Source organism: Pelodiscus sinensis, chromosome 21 (assembly GCF_052426305.1).
Source record: "Pelodiscus sinensis isolate ZL-2025 chromosome 21, ASM5242630v1, whole genome shotgun sequence".
In the NCBI taxonomy this organism is placed as follows: domain Eukaryota; kingdom Metazoa; phylum Chordata; order Testudines; family Trionychidae; genus Pelodiscus; species Pelodiscus sinensis.
In genome coordinates, this window is record NC_143072.1 from 827,954 (window position 1) to 840,672 (window position 12,719).

At 45.4% G+C, this 12,719-nt stretch overlaps 1 protein-coding gene across 1 annotated transcript; it reads left to right on the forward strand.

The window, feature by feature from the left end:
• Nucleotides 1-723: 723 nt before the first annotated feature.
• On the forward strand, nucleotides 724-5,148 carry ALKBH4 (alkB homolog 4, lysine demethylase). The gene is given in 4 exon segments (XM_089772183.1): nucleotides 724-768; nucleotides 3,214-3,459; nucleotides 3,885-4,469; nucleotides 4,900-5,148. Coding segments are annotated over 4 exon segments (1,119 nt in total). The 3' UTR covers nucleotides 5,143-5,148.
• Nucleotides 5,149-12,719: the final 7,571 nt, after the last annotated feature.

A 12,719-nucleotide genomic window follows, 5' to 3' on the forward strand; every position in this document is an offset into this window, starting at 1 on the left:
GCATCTCTGAGTTAGGCTGGATGGGGGCCAGTGGGCAGGGGTGCCTCTTTCCTGGCTGCAGCAGGTTCATGCTGGGGCCGACAGGAGGAGGTGCCTCTTACCACTCAACCAGATACAGGGCTTGGAAAGAGACATCTCTCCACACCACAGCCCGGCTCGGGACTTAATAGGCAGCTGCACGGCTTAGAGCAGGGCTTCTCAACTTTGGAAGCCCTGAGAGCCACAATAATATTCACAGCACATGCCAAGGGCCACAACTTAAGTGTGGTTGCATATACATGCAAATATATGCAAATAGGTTCTTTCACACTGACGGGCATTAATACAAAGATTAAGACAAGACTACACAACATGCAAGCCCCATTTAAATCAGTTCTGCTGATGTTAATAAAATGCAATAATTACCTGATTTCCACCCATATGACAGCACTTTTAATGAGCAATGACAGTCCCGGAATTTAACTATATGAAAATGCACCTCAACAGAAGACCATTCTATTGACTCGCTGTTGTGGAGCGTGTTCCCGGTGGAGGCCATGTTCAAAGGATCCCACCCACAGGCCGCGTGGTGAGCCCTCAGTAAACCCAAACCACACGGTGGGCTGCAAACAAACGGCCTGTGGGCTGTGTGTTGAGTAGGCCTGGCTTAGCGGGAACTTAAGGCTGAAGTAAGAGCTGTTCAGAGACAGGGACAGCTGTTCGAGGCAGAAAGCTGTTACCATAATGCTAGAGCTAGCAGTATGCGGGGAACCTGTTCAAAGGCAACAGGTAACTTGTAGCAGGAAAAGGGACTGTACCCTGGATGGGAGTATGTCTAGACTACATGGCTCTGTTGCCAGAGCCATGTAGGTTAGTTTACCAGACATACTCAAATGAAGCCGCGATTTAAAATGGCTGCCACGCTGTGCCAGGGGTCAGCTGTCCTGGCACAGCGGGGGCAGTCTAGACGCGCCACGATCGATAGGGAAGCCTCCGTCGACCGCTCTGTTATGCCTCGTGACTCATCATGAGGCAGACTCATCATGAGGTATAATGGAGCGGTCGACAGAGGCTTCCCTGTCAACAGTGGCGCATCTAGACTGCCCCGCTGTGCTGGGACAGCTGATCCCCGGCACAGCGTGGCAGCCATTTTCATGTAAATGAAGTGGCAATTATTTAAATTGCAGCTTCATTTGGGTATGTCTAGTAAACTAATCTACATGGCTCTGTTGCCACAGCCATGTAGTCTAGACATACCCTGGATATGTAAAGTTGCGTCTTTATGTTGATTTACTGTTTAACCTGTCTGTTTGCTCTCTGTCACAACTCCATTTCTGAATCTGTAGTTCTGCTGTTAAATAAACCTTGTTTGCTTTTACCTCATGCAGGTCTTTTGTGCTGTGAGGAGTGCATGCAACAAAGTGAACTGATAACTGGGGTACTGGCTTCACGCCTGCAGCGATGACAAACCAAAGGGGAATGGCCTGAGCTTCTGGGAGGATGGATTTGGGGAGATTTGGCACTGGAAGGGCTGTTGGCATCACCCGGCCAGGAATAATGAGGCTGGTGGGAGCCAAGAGCCTGTGTTTGTGGGCAGGATGCTGGTGTCAGCAGCCCGTCCAGAGCTCCTGCCGACCTCACGCCAGCCCCACCGCCCTTCCGGAGCTCCTGCTGGCCCTGCCAACCTTGTAGCAGCCATGCCATCCCACTGGAGTTCCCAGCAGTTCTGCCGTCTGTGGGCTCCACTGCCCCACAAGCTCTGGCCCCAGTCGGCTTCCCTACCCTGCTGGCTGTAGGCTCTGCCACCCCCATCAACTGGATTCAGATCTGCTTAGTCACAGCACCTTACTCCATGAATGGGTCCCATTAAGGACAAAGTAGGAAAGTTGGGGTAAGTGGATGGGGCAGGCTGAGAGGGGGTGCGGGCAGGCACAGTGCCTCTTGCCCCTGGCTGCCCTCGGGCACCAGAGAGTGGCAGAGGGGGCGGCTGTTGCCTGCCCCCCACCCTTGTTAGAGGGAGAGGCTAAAGGCTGGGGGGGGGGGGGGCTGCTAAATCAGCTACTTCCATTCCACCACACGGAGGAAACCCCACAAGCTCAGCCCCCTGCATTTCCAGAGCATGAGGGGAGGGTATTGGAGCTAGCTTCAGGCAACACCAGGCCTATGATGCATGAGAGTAAGGACTAGTCTTGCAGCGCCTTAAAGGCTAACAAAACACACAAATGGTATTAGCCTTTAAGATGCTGCAGGACTGTTCCTTGTTTAAGGTTTTCCAGTTCCAGACGAACTCAGCAACCCTGCTGAAGCTTTTATGCATGAAAGTGACATTGAGAGCTGCCTGAGCAGGGAGGATGCTACTGAGCCTCTGCCTGCAGAGGATGGGGCCACAACCTCACCTGTAGGCCAGACAGTAGCTGTTGCTTTGATACCTACACTGGCACCTGAGCAACAAAATTTTACCATTCACACATGCTAACGTCCCCCAGAAGATTTGCCATGGCAAGCGTCAGTGTGAACAGCACGTGGTCAGCAGGAACACTCACCCGCTGCTTTTGGGAGGTGAAAGTATTTTGTCTGCAAGTGTGCTGACAGGCAGCAGCTACGGTGTCCAACTTCTACCAACATGGCCGTGCCAAAAGGACTGCGTTGCTAAAAGCTGTAGTGTAGACAAAGAGTTAAGACCAGGATATTCCAGCCTGATTTGGATCTCTCCCTCTTTAGGCCTGTATCAAAGGCATCAAGAAAGTCATTAGCTATACAATTGGAGCACTCCAGTTGACCAAACCACGTTCAGTCCAGTAGCAGTTGCTCACATCTCAACTAGAGCTAGGGGCAGGAAAGACATGCAAAATAGTTTGAGAGCAGCCTGCTGGTTAGTGCACTAGACCGTGGATCCAGTTTAAAGCATAGGCTTCTGTTACTCTAACCAGTAGCATCACTAGAGGTGTCGTTGGTTTTGTAGAGGGTTTTGCATGAAGTCCATCACCCAGTGTAGTTGGCTACAACTTGGAACACTGAGGGATGGAAGAGGAGCAATAACCCCTCAAATATACACTGTATTTTAAGAAAGCACAGCTTGGGGTTTTTTTATCCAGTGGCAGCTTGCGCTATAAAGGTATTACTGTTAAAGAATGAAAGTTGCAGAGATACAGCTGTAAAAGGAGAGTGACATTTCCCTGAAGAGAAACAGTACAACTGTTCAACTCTTAACATGTATCTAACCTATAACAACAGATACAATGGCAAGGTCTTATTTTGCTGTGTCCTTTTTTATTTCTGCAGGAAAAAGGTAACTTCACTTATTGTCCAGCAACAGGTCTGGCTGTAGGAAATGAATGTTCAGAGTTTGCTGGCTGGGCATTTCCATTTCCAGGAGTGTTCTTGCTGGAGGAATTTATAAGCCAAGATGAGGAATATAAAATGGTTCAGCTGATGGATCAAGATGACTGGAAACTATCACAATCTGGCTGAAGGAAGCAGGTCTGAGTCCAGAAATAGGTTTCCTTCAGGGGAAGATTATTTCTTCACTTAACAAAAATCATGCTTTAGGTTTAATGTTTTCATTAAATTGATTCTTTCTGAAATAACAAATATAATTGTATTTGAAATTAATTTCTCTCAAGAGTGCATTTGTGATAGCTATAGTGAATCACGCTTGATATTGCACATTGAAACAATCTCAAACCACATTGGTATGCACAAGCAGGAAAACTTGAATCCAAAAGTATTATGACTTTCATGGGGCTATCTTACTGGTGCAGATCATCTTCTGATAAGTCACTGGTAAAGGTAGAAACAGAACCCAAGATGCCCAGGGCTCCCCAGTTTGTCCAGAGGATAGTGCCTCTCTAAAAGGGCAGAACCCACATTTTTATTTATCATCATCTGCTTTTCCTTTTCAACAGGACTATGGGCCCAAAGTGAACTTTAAGAAAAAGAAGCTGAAAACTGGTGGCTTCTTTGGCTTGCCCAGTTTTAGCCAGGAGATTGTACAGCGAATGAAGGCTCATTCTGCATTAGAAGACTTCTTTCCTGTTGAGCAGTGTAACCTGGACTATCTACCAGAAAGAGGTTCTGCCATTGACCCACACTTTGATGACTGGTGGCTTTGGGGGGAGCGACTGGTTAGCTTTAATTTACTCTCAAAAACGGTGCTGTCCATGTCTTGTGAATCAGAGGATGGTCTCCAGTTAGTTGCCAATAACAAGCAAGCAATGAGGGAATCAAATCCCTCTGCCTCACCTCAAGCTTCCCAGAGCCACAAACCAAACCACCTTCCTTCCACAACAGTATGTGAAAATTTAGCCAGTTGGGATATTAACTACTCATCTTCCTCAAGATTTATTCCATTCAAAAAAGTTACTGTAGACATTCACTTACCTAGAAGATCCCTGATTGTACTATTTGGAGATGCACGGTATAAGTGGAAGCATGTGAGGGGGAAATCTCGCTCCCCTGGGGCACAGAGCCCCCAGAAGGGTTCGAGGCTGGAGGTCAAATCAAATCAGTGAGGCAGGAGAGAAACCTAGAAGAGAAAACTTTATGATGCATGCATGCAGGCTGTCACACCAAGAGTGAAGCAGCAGCCCTGACAGACAGATTCAGGGATCCTATATACAGAATGCTTAGACAGTTCAGTTGTTGATTGTTTTCTTTAACATATCAAAGTCTCAGCAGAAGTACTCTGAGACTTCTGTTCCCCCCAGGAGTGCTAGAAGTAAGTTTTTACAGTACACAAAGCCACATGAGAACTTGAGTGGAGGAGTCTACAAGGCAAACTGTGACAAAGATAAGGGTTTACATGACAAAATTGTGACAGACTGGGAGTATCCATGAACTTGAGATAGGAGGCATTGTAAGGGTCTTGATTAGAGTTAATTTGATTTCTCTCTGTTACAGGGAGAGAGGTCTGGAAAACTTTTTAACCCTTACAGCAATTTTCTTTTGGAGAGTTTTGATTTCCTGCACAGTCCCCCCTTTAGACACAATTGGAGTTATTGGATTTTCCCCACACATGCAATTTACCGCAAGCATATAGAGCATCGCCGGGTCTGTGTCACCTTCAGGGAGCTGTCTGCAGAGTTCGCTTTGGGAGGAGAGCAGGAAAAACTGGGTAAAGAACTCCTGGAAATAGCCCTGACATTTCAAGGAAAACCAGTGTAAGCATGAGAGAGAGAAACCTGGAATTATGAATTGTTTGAATAATTAAAAAATAAAGTTCAGAATTTTTGCAGTTTATCACTGTCTTATTTGTAAGCTGTTTAAAGGGCCAAATTATGTAAAATATAAAAATTAGATCTCATGGAAATGTTACAACATTACCATAGATTGAAGAAGCGCAGCTACTTTTAAAATAAGCCTGCCCCGACAGTATCACAACGCAAACAGTGTAGTGTTAGCTGTTGGATGAGAATCAGAAATTGACTATTATACTTTTGTTCTTTACTACTTTGCATTTCATTATAGTTAAACAAACCACTTTAATCACTTAAAGCTAAGGTGTAAATCAGGAAGAAAACTTGGTATTTAAGAGACTTTCTGACAGTCTGTATAGTCTACAGTAGCTCTTAAGCTTTCCAGACTATAGTAACCCTTTCAGGAGTTTTGATTTGTCTTGTGTACCCAGCGGAGTCAACAGCCTCTGGGGGTAAGTTGTGAGCGGGCACCCCTTAGAAGAGGTAGGGCTGAGCAGTCAGCCTTCAGTGCTGCCCGGACCACGGCGCTGGAGCTGCCACCCCCCACCCGCTTCATAGCCAGGTGGACAGCATGATACGGCACCCACACCGTCCCAGTCTGCCCTAAGAGCCTCCCAGAACTCTCCATGCAGCATTCCAGCAGCGATTTAAAGGACCTGGAGCTCTTGCTGCTGTGGCAGTGGCAGCAGCTGGGAGCCCCAGGTCCCTCTGAATTGCCAGCCCTGGGGCACTTGTCCTCTTTGTTCCACTCCCCCCACTTGGCAGGCCTGTGTGTACCCCTAAGTTTCACCTCACTTAGAAACTACGTACTTATTCATAGAATCATAGACTACTAGGACTGGAAGGGACCTCGAGAGGTCATCGAGTCCAGTCCCCTGCCCTCATGGCAGGACCCAGTACTGTCTAGACCAGTGGTTCCCAATCTTTTTGATACTAGGGACCAGTAAACCCATTCACAAGCTTTTGGAGGACCGGTGACATTTATTTGGATATTTGCATATTCATTAAGCAAATGATGACTATGCAAATAAATTGTGTCACTCGCCGTACCTGTCTGGTGGGTTGTTCTGCCCCACCCCCAATCCCAGTTGCTTTATTGGCTGGTGCTGGCTCCCTCAGCTGCAGCCGGCGCCAGGTGTTCTGTGTCAGTGTGTATGGCGCCCAGCCTTCTCCCCAGGTTCTAGTGACCGCTGGATCTAGCCCTGCCATCTGGGAGCATGCCTGGCAGAGACACTGTGATGGTGGGCTCTCTCCCAAGAGGGCCACGCCACTGTGCTCAGCAGTGTGGGGTGCCGCTACCCCGTCACACAAATTAATAGGATCGTGCGTGATAATTTTTCTAAGGATTGGTATTTTTTTTCTTCTAAGGCCCAGTACTGGGCCACGGACCACACTTTGGGAAATGCTCATCTAGACCAGCCCTGACAGACATTTATCTAACCTACTCTTAAATATCTCCAGAGATGAAGATTCCGCAACCAGCCTAGGCCATTTATTCCTGTGCTTAACCACCCTGAGAGTTAGGAACTTTTTCCTAATGTCCAACCTAAACCTCCCTTGCTGCAGTTTAAGCCCATTGTTTTTTGTCCTATCCTCAGAGGCCAAGGAGAACAATTTTTCTCCCTCCTTGTGACACCCTTTTAGATACCTGAAAACCGCTATTGTGTCCCCTCTCAATCTTCTCTTTTCCAAACTAAACAAACCCAATTCTTTCATTCTTCCTTCATAGGTCATGTTCTCTAGCCCTTTAATCATTCTTGTTACTCTTCTCTGAACCTTCTCCAATTTCTCCACATCTTTCTTGAAATGTGGTGCCCAGAACTTGAGACAATGCTCCAAATGAGGCCTAATCAACGCAGAGTAGAGCAGAAGAATGATTTCTCGTGTCTTGCTCACAACACACCTGTTAATACATCCTAGAATCAGGTTTGCTTTTTTTTGCAACAGTGTCACACTATTGACTCATATTTAGCTTGTGATCCACTATAACCCCGAGATCCCTTTCTGCTGTACTCCTTCCTAGACAGTCGCTTCCCATTCTGTATGTGCGAAACTGATTGTTCCTTCCTAAGTGAAGCACTGTGCATTTGTCCTTATTTAACATAAAACATAAAAATACAAAAAAAGTGACAGCACACATTTTTACCCTATATTTCAGTAATTATGTAATCAATATTATAAAATAAATTATTTGGAATATGAATACTGTATTTATATTTCAGTGTATAGTATAGGGATGTTAAAGGGCTGCTCCAGGAAACTCCTCAAGGCCCACCGTGGATGAGCTGCTCTGGCTGCGCTAGATCCCCCCACTTTAATTGGTTAACCGGTTAAACATCACGTTTACATGATTAAACAATTAAATGGGATGTTATATCCCTAGCATAGTATATAAAGCAGTATATTCAAGTTAGTGTATATGAAATTTTTCTTTGTACTGACATTGATGGGGCTTTTTTTTTTGTAGCCTGTTGTAAAATTAGGCAAATAATATACTCCTTGGAAGACCTCTATTTACCCCCAGAGATACATGTACCCCTGGTTGAGAACCACTGATCTTACATTATTGTAAGCTGATCTATGTTTATATTGATGTTTCAAATTACTTGAAGCTGAAAAGGGTCTTATTCTTTAAGCTTTTTGGATCATTTTACTGCCTTGATTTTTCTTTTGGTCTCTGTTTTAAGAATGCACGTACTCTGCCTAAACTAACACAGTGAATGAAAAATAAATGTCTTTTCCTATGGAATAGAATGTTTCACACTACTCATTGTATGAACCAGTCACTAACCTTCTAGCTCAAATTCAGTCCAAGCATGGAGCAAGTTCAACCTTCACTGGTCCAGGCTCAGTTCTGAGATAGTTATGTCCCTAAGGAACAGAGCAGTATCTTCTTGTTTGCATCAGCTAGTTCCTTTAAAAGGCCTGCTCTCCAGGGGAGGAGCATACAGTTAGTATCTACCCATAGATAGTACTATACACAGAGAACTAATTAAGTAACTTCCCCTTTACTGAAAATATAAACGGTGACAGTGAGAATTAATCATAAATATAGTGTCTGACCCATATTTGGGATTTCAGAGCGACAGCTGCATTCGCAGTGGGTTGATGTAGGCTCTTTTCAAAGACAACTCAGAGTTCAGATTCTGAACATGTGTAAGTAGGTTGTGTTCTTTTCTCATCTGAAATCTCTGAACCCTGCCATCAGTTCATAGTAGTGTTTTTAAGAATAAGCAAAGAGACAGACAACAGCACTATAACTTCCAATAGGAAGTCTCACGTTGGCATCACTCCAGGTATCTCCGAGTCAAGAAGTCAGCTATAGCAGATGCTATTTTCTTTATTTTGAAAATCTTAGGCTTCAGCTGCCTGTATTAAAAAAACCACTACAAACAATTGACGCTTCAACAGAAAAAGCATTGAGTTATCCGATATTTTAATCACATTGAGTTTTACATACACAAACAGTTCTGTTCATAGTTGCAGACAAAATGAACCAGTTTCAGTTTTGTCAAATATTTAAATGCAAATGCACAATAGCTGCATATTCATTCTTATATTGATTAGCAAGTGTCCAATGTACATTGTGCCACATACGTGATTTCCATATGAGTTTTGAAACCATGAGCTGCTATTCAGATTAGCTGGCAGCAAAGCATTTGCTCCACACAAGTAAAGTAGTCCCTCTCTGCAGGAAACAACATATTGTTATTGCAAATAGGAGGGAAGATCTGTCACCGCAGGACAATCCTTTGCAGCTGATATTACTGTACAATGCATTGTGCATGAGATTCAGTCACCACAGTTGCATGTAGTTCATTTAAAAACAAAACAAAAACACACCACCTCTCCCATAGGATACACTCTTTTTGGTCCAATCAGAAAGCAGGATTGTGTAACTTTGTGCTCTTAAACGAGAAACCCCCAACTTTTTCTGGTAAATGTACCCGTTTGTATTGACCTCTTGGGTGCTGCTAGCATCTATTTCCTACTAAACTGTATAGAATGCTCTATCACAAGATGAATCTTGGGGTGTTCCCAGCTCCATCTCAATTCAGTTCATGTCCAATTGACTGTAAGGAAGGTAGTGACAGCATCCTGGGGCTCTGTACAGCGGTTCAGTAAGTTAGGAGTACCATACCTGTATATGAAACAACACTTTGGAAGTACAGTTTTAAATCCTCCTTGCTAAATCAGAGAAGGGCTGCAGTAATATGCTGTTTGCTTACTAAGCAGCAATAGACAGAGTATTTAAATTTGTGTTTGGTCCTTATATTTCCTTTAACTTACGCTTTGTGCTCTCACGACGCTGCTAAAATATTATACCCGTTATTTTAATTTCTCAAATTATAACAACAGATGGCTTCATGGAGACCGTAACTCCATTAACAAGAAGATAAACCATAGTGCATATTCTGGCTCATGTTGTACTGCATGTTCATTGGCTATGTTTTCAGCTTTGTACAAGTTAAATCGGGGTGGGGAATCTTTTTGGGGTTGGGGTCTGCTGACCCACAGAAAACTCAGTCGGCGGCTGCACACAAGGGAGAAAAAAAACCAAACCAAAAACAAAAAAACAACCTTCCCACTGAGGCAGCCCCTGACAGAGGGAAAAAGACATTCTTCACATTCCCCTTGCGTACCAGAGCCTAGGGGGGCCCGAGCTAGTAGATTTTGTGTGCTCCAGCCCAACGGGGGAAATAGCAGGGGGGCTGGAACACTAGCACTGACGCCCCTATGCTGGGGGCAGCCCCAAGCCTTGGGAGCCGGATCCAGGAAAGCTGGGGCCACAACCAGCCCCGAGGCCTTAGGTTCCCCAACCCCTAATCTAAATGAAGACAGTCCCTGCCTGAGGAAAACAGGCTAGAGAGATTCAGAATTAACTGGTTTTTTAAATGTACGTTATTATATTCTGAACCCTCAACTAAAGGGTTTATATTATCTAAATCAGAGAGGCTGAAGTTTAATTTGGTCACTGTTTGCTCTGTACATACTTTTCCTAAGTAAACACTGACATGGCACCTGGTTAAGGTGCTCCTGAATGCAGTACTTGTTAACCTGCCATTCCATACTGCTACAGCACAAGTAACGCATGCGGTGGTCCTGTTTCGGTTTGTGAACAATATACTCATGTTCTCTCCTAAAAAAGAAGAATGGCAGCACTAGATTTGTTTTGGATTATCAGGCATTGTGGAGATGTGTGGAAATTATAAAGCAGTTTCTAATCTGTAACTAATAGCTGCTAAGAAGAGTTTTGGGCTTTGCTAACGCAGTTAATGTAATACATTTAAACTAGCAGCGTTCATTGCAACAGGAACTCCTATCAGGGCACTATGTTTTCTTAAGCTAGATTAGTGCTTGTAAACACATTCCAATAACAGAGTTCTTCTCAAAAATCAAATTCATCAAGTTGACTTGCATCCTATACATTTCATAAAGGGGGAGGCTCAGGCTACCATACTAAGCCACCATCCTAATACATTATTATATTTTCTTTGTCCATACAGGATGACTCAGTCTAGCCTTCAGAAATAGTTTGGAACAGCAGCACAGTGTGGAGAGCACAATACTTTAATAAATGTTTATCTAGTTTGACATAGGATGGGTTCCTATTATTCACGCGTCTAGACAAGGACTGGGCTATATATATTCCATAACATACTCCATGCATAGATAAAGCAAGACTTGGAACAGGAATTGGAGGAAAAGAAATACCCTACAGACTTCTAAAGTTTTCTCCTAGCACTTAAACGATTCAATGTTCTGTTCTTGATACCAGTTGCTAGAATCAAAGCAAAGGTGAGCTTTGAATTGTACGTACAGATAATAATGTAGACGTTTTCTATATACAGATGGTTATCAAATGATTTAAGAGTATTAACTTTGAAGTGGACACAAAGGAGATTGATGGTGAGAAGTTAATTAGAAAATAAATGGGTTGACCTGATTGTTCAGGCACTTGGGGATCTGAGCTTGGGATTCGGGTGGTTTTTTTGCTTCCCTGGCTGAAAGGAACGGGTGGGGAAGGGCTTCTGGCAGCAGCACAAAGCTTGGAGGATGAGTAAGGTAAGAAGTGGGGAATCTTGAGGGCATGAGAATATAAAGACCAGGAAGTAGGACAGAAGGGGAGAGAAGAGAATGGATGTCTGAAATACAAAACAAAAATATCAGACAACAAACTTAGTTCCTGTCCTGCAATTTACATTGCATGGCAGACTCCTGTGCTTTCATGGAGCCCCAATGATGTCAATAGAGGTCCACACAGACACAGCAGCCACCAGCATGTTGTAAATTGCAGGATCTGACCCTAAGGATACACTGCTAAAGTCACAAAGTGAGGCATAGTAAGTCTGTGGTGGTGCACATTCTGCATTCCTTGTTGTACACACCTTCCTGCACAAGACCAGCCAGACTGAGTCAGACCAAAGGTCTATCTAGCCAAGTACACAAAGTACCCCTTGGGGGCATGCAGAGAGTTTGAATCCCTCCCACCTCCCCACTAGGCTTGGTGGGCTCAGCCAGGCAGCCCTCTGCTGTCCCCAAATCCCCAGGGCTGGAGCTGGGGCCAGGGCCACATGGTGGCTGCCCAGCTGTTCTTGGGGCAGGCCAAGTAGTGGGCAGCTACCAGAGCTGGAGCTGGGCTGCGGCCCTGGCCCCTGGAGCAGCCGCTGGATCTGCACCGGGGCCTGACCCTGGCTGGGGCCCCCTGCATCCCTCCCCTCCACCCCCCACTGCCCTCTGGCTCTCAGAGCCCCTTGCCCTCTTCATTCCTCTGCTGCCCACCACCCCAGCTCCCCACATGTCACTACCACACCCCCAGCCTCCCACTCCCTGCAAACCCTGGGGGCTGGCAGCAGCTTGCTTCTGCTCCAGGTGGGGACTTGCAGCCAGCCCCATGGGGAGCAACCTGGGGCAGCCGCTGCCCTGCACACAGGCTGCCCCAGGAGCAGTGCTCCCTGTGCAGGGGGGGAGGGGCAAACTCTCACCTTCTCCCTATGGGGGTGGGGGCAGGTGGGAGTCTCTGTGCTTGTAGAGTCTCACAGGGAACAGCGCAACTGGTGGGTGCCATGGTGGCACACGCCCAAACAAGCGCACGACCTCAATATTGGTGCACAAGACAAAATTCACTCTGCTCATGGATGGAAAATCTTAGAGTGAACACTGCCAGTATCCCATTTGCAGACAGTGGCCAATGCCAGGTACCCCAGAGGGAATGGAGAGAACAAGTGATCCATCCCATCACCTACCTGAATATTGCTACCATCTACAGTAAAATGCATGCCACAGCTTAATTCATCCACGGTGTCCTAGGCATCTTAATCATTTGAACATAGGAATTATTAGAGTGGGTATAACTTGGTGTCCATCTGTATTTGTCTGTGACAGAACTGCCCCAGAGGAAGATGCAAAAACTCCGTAGTAGGCAGATGTGATCTGCCCCAATACAAGTCTCATCCAAATCCCCAAAAATCAGAACTTGAACCTTGTGTTTTTATCCCTTCCAAAACTCTGTATCTTGATTGTGATTTTACGTGAGCACCTGTA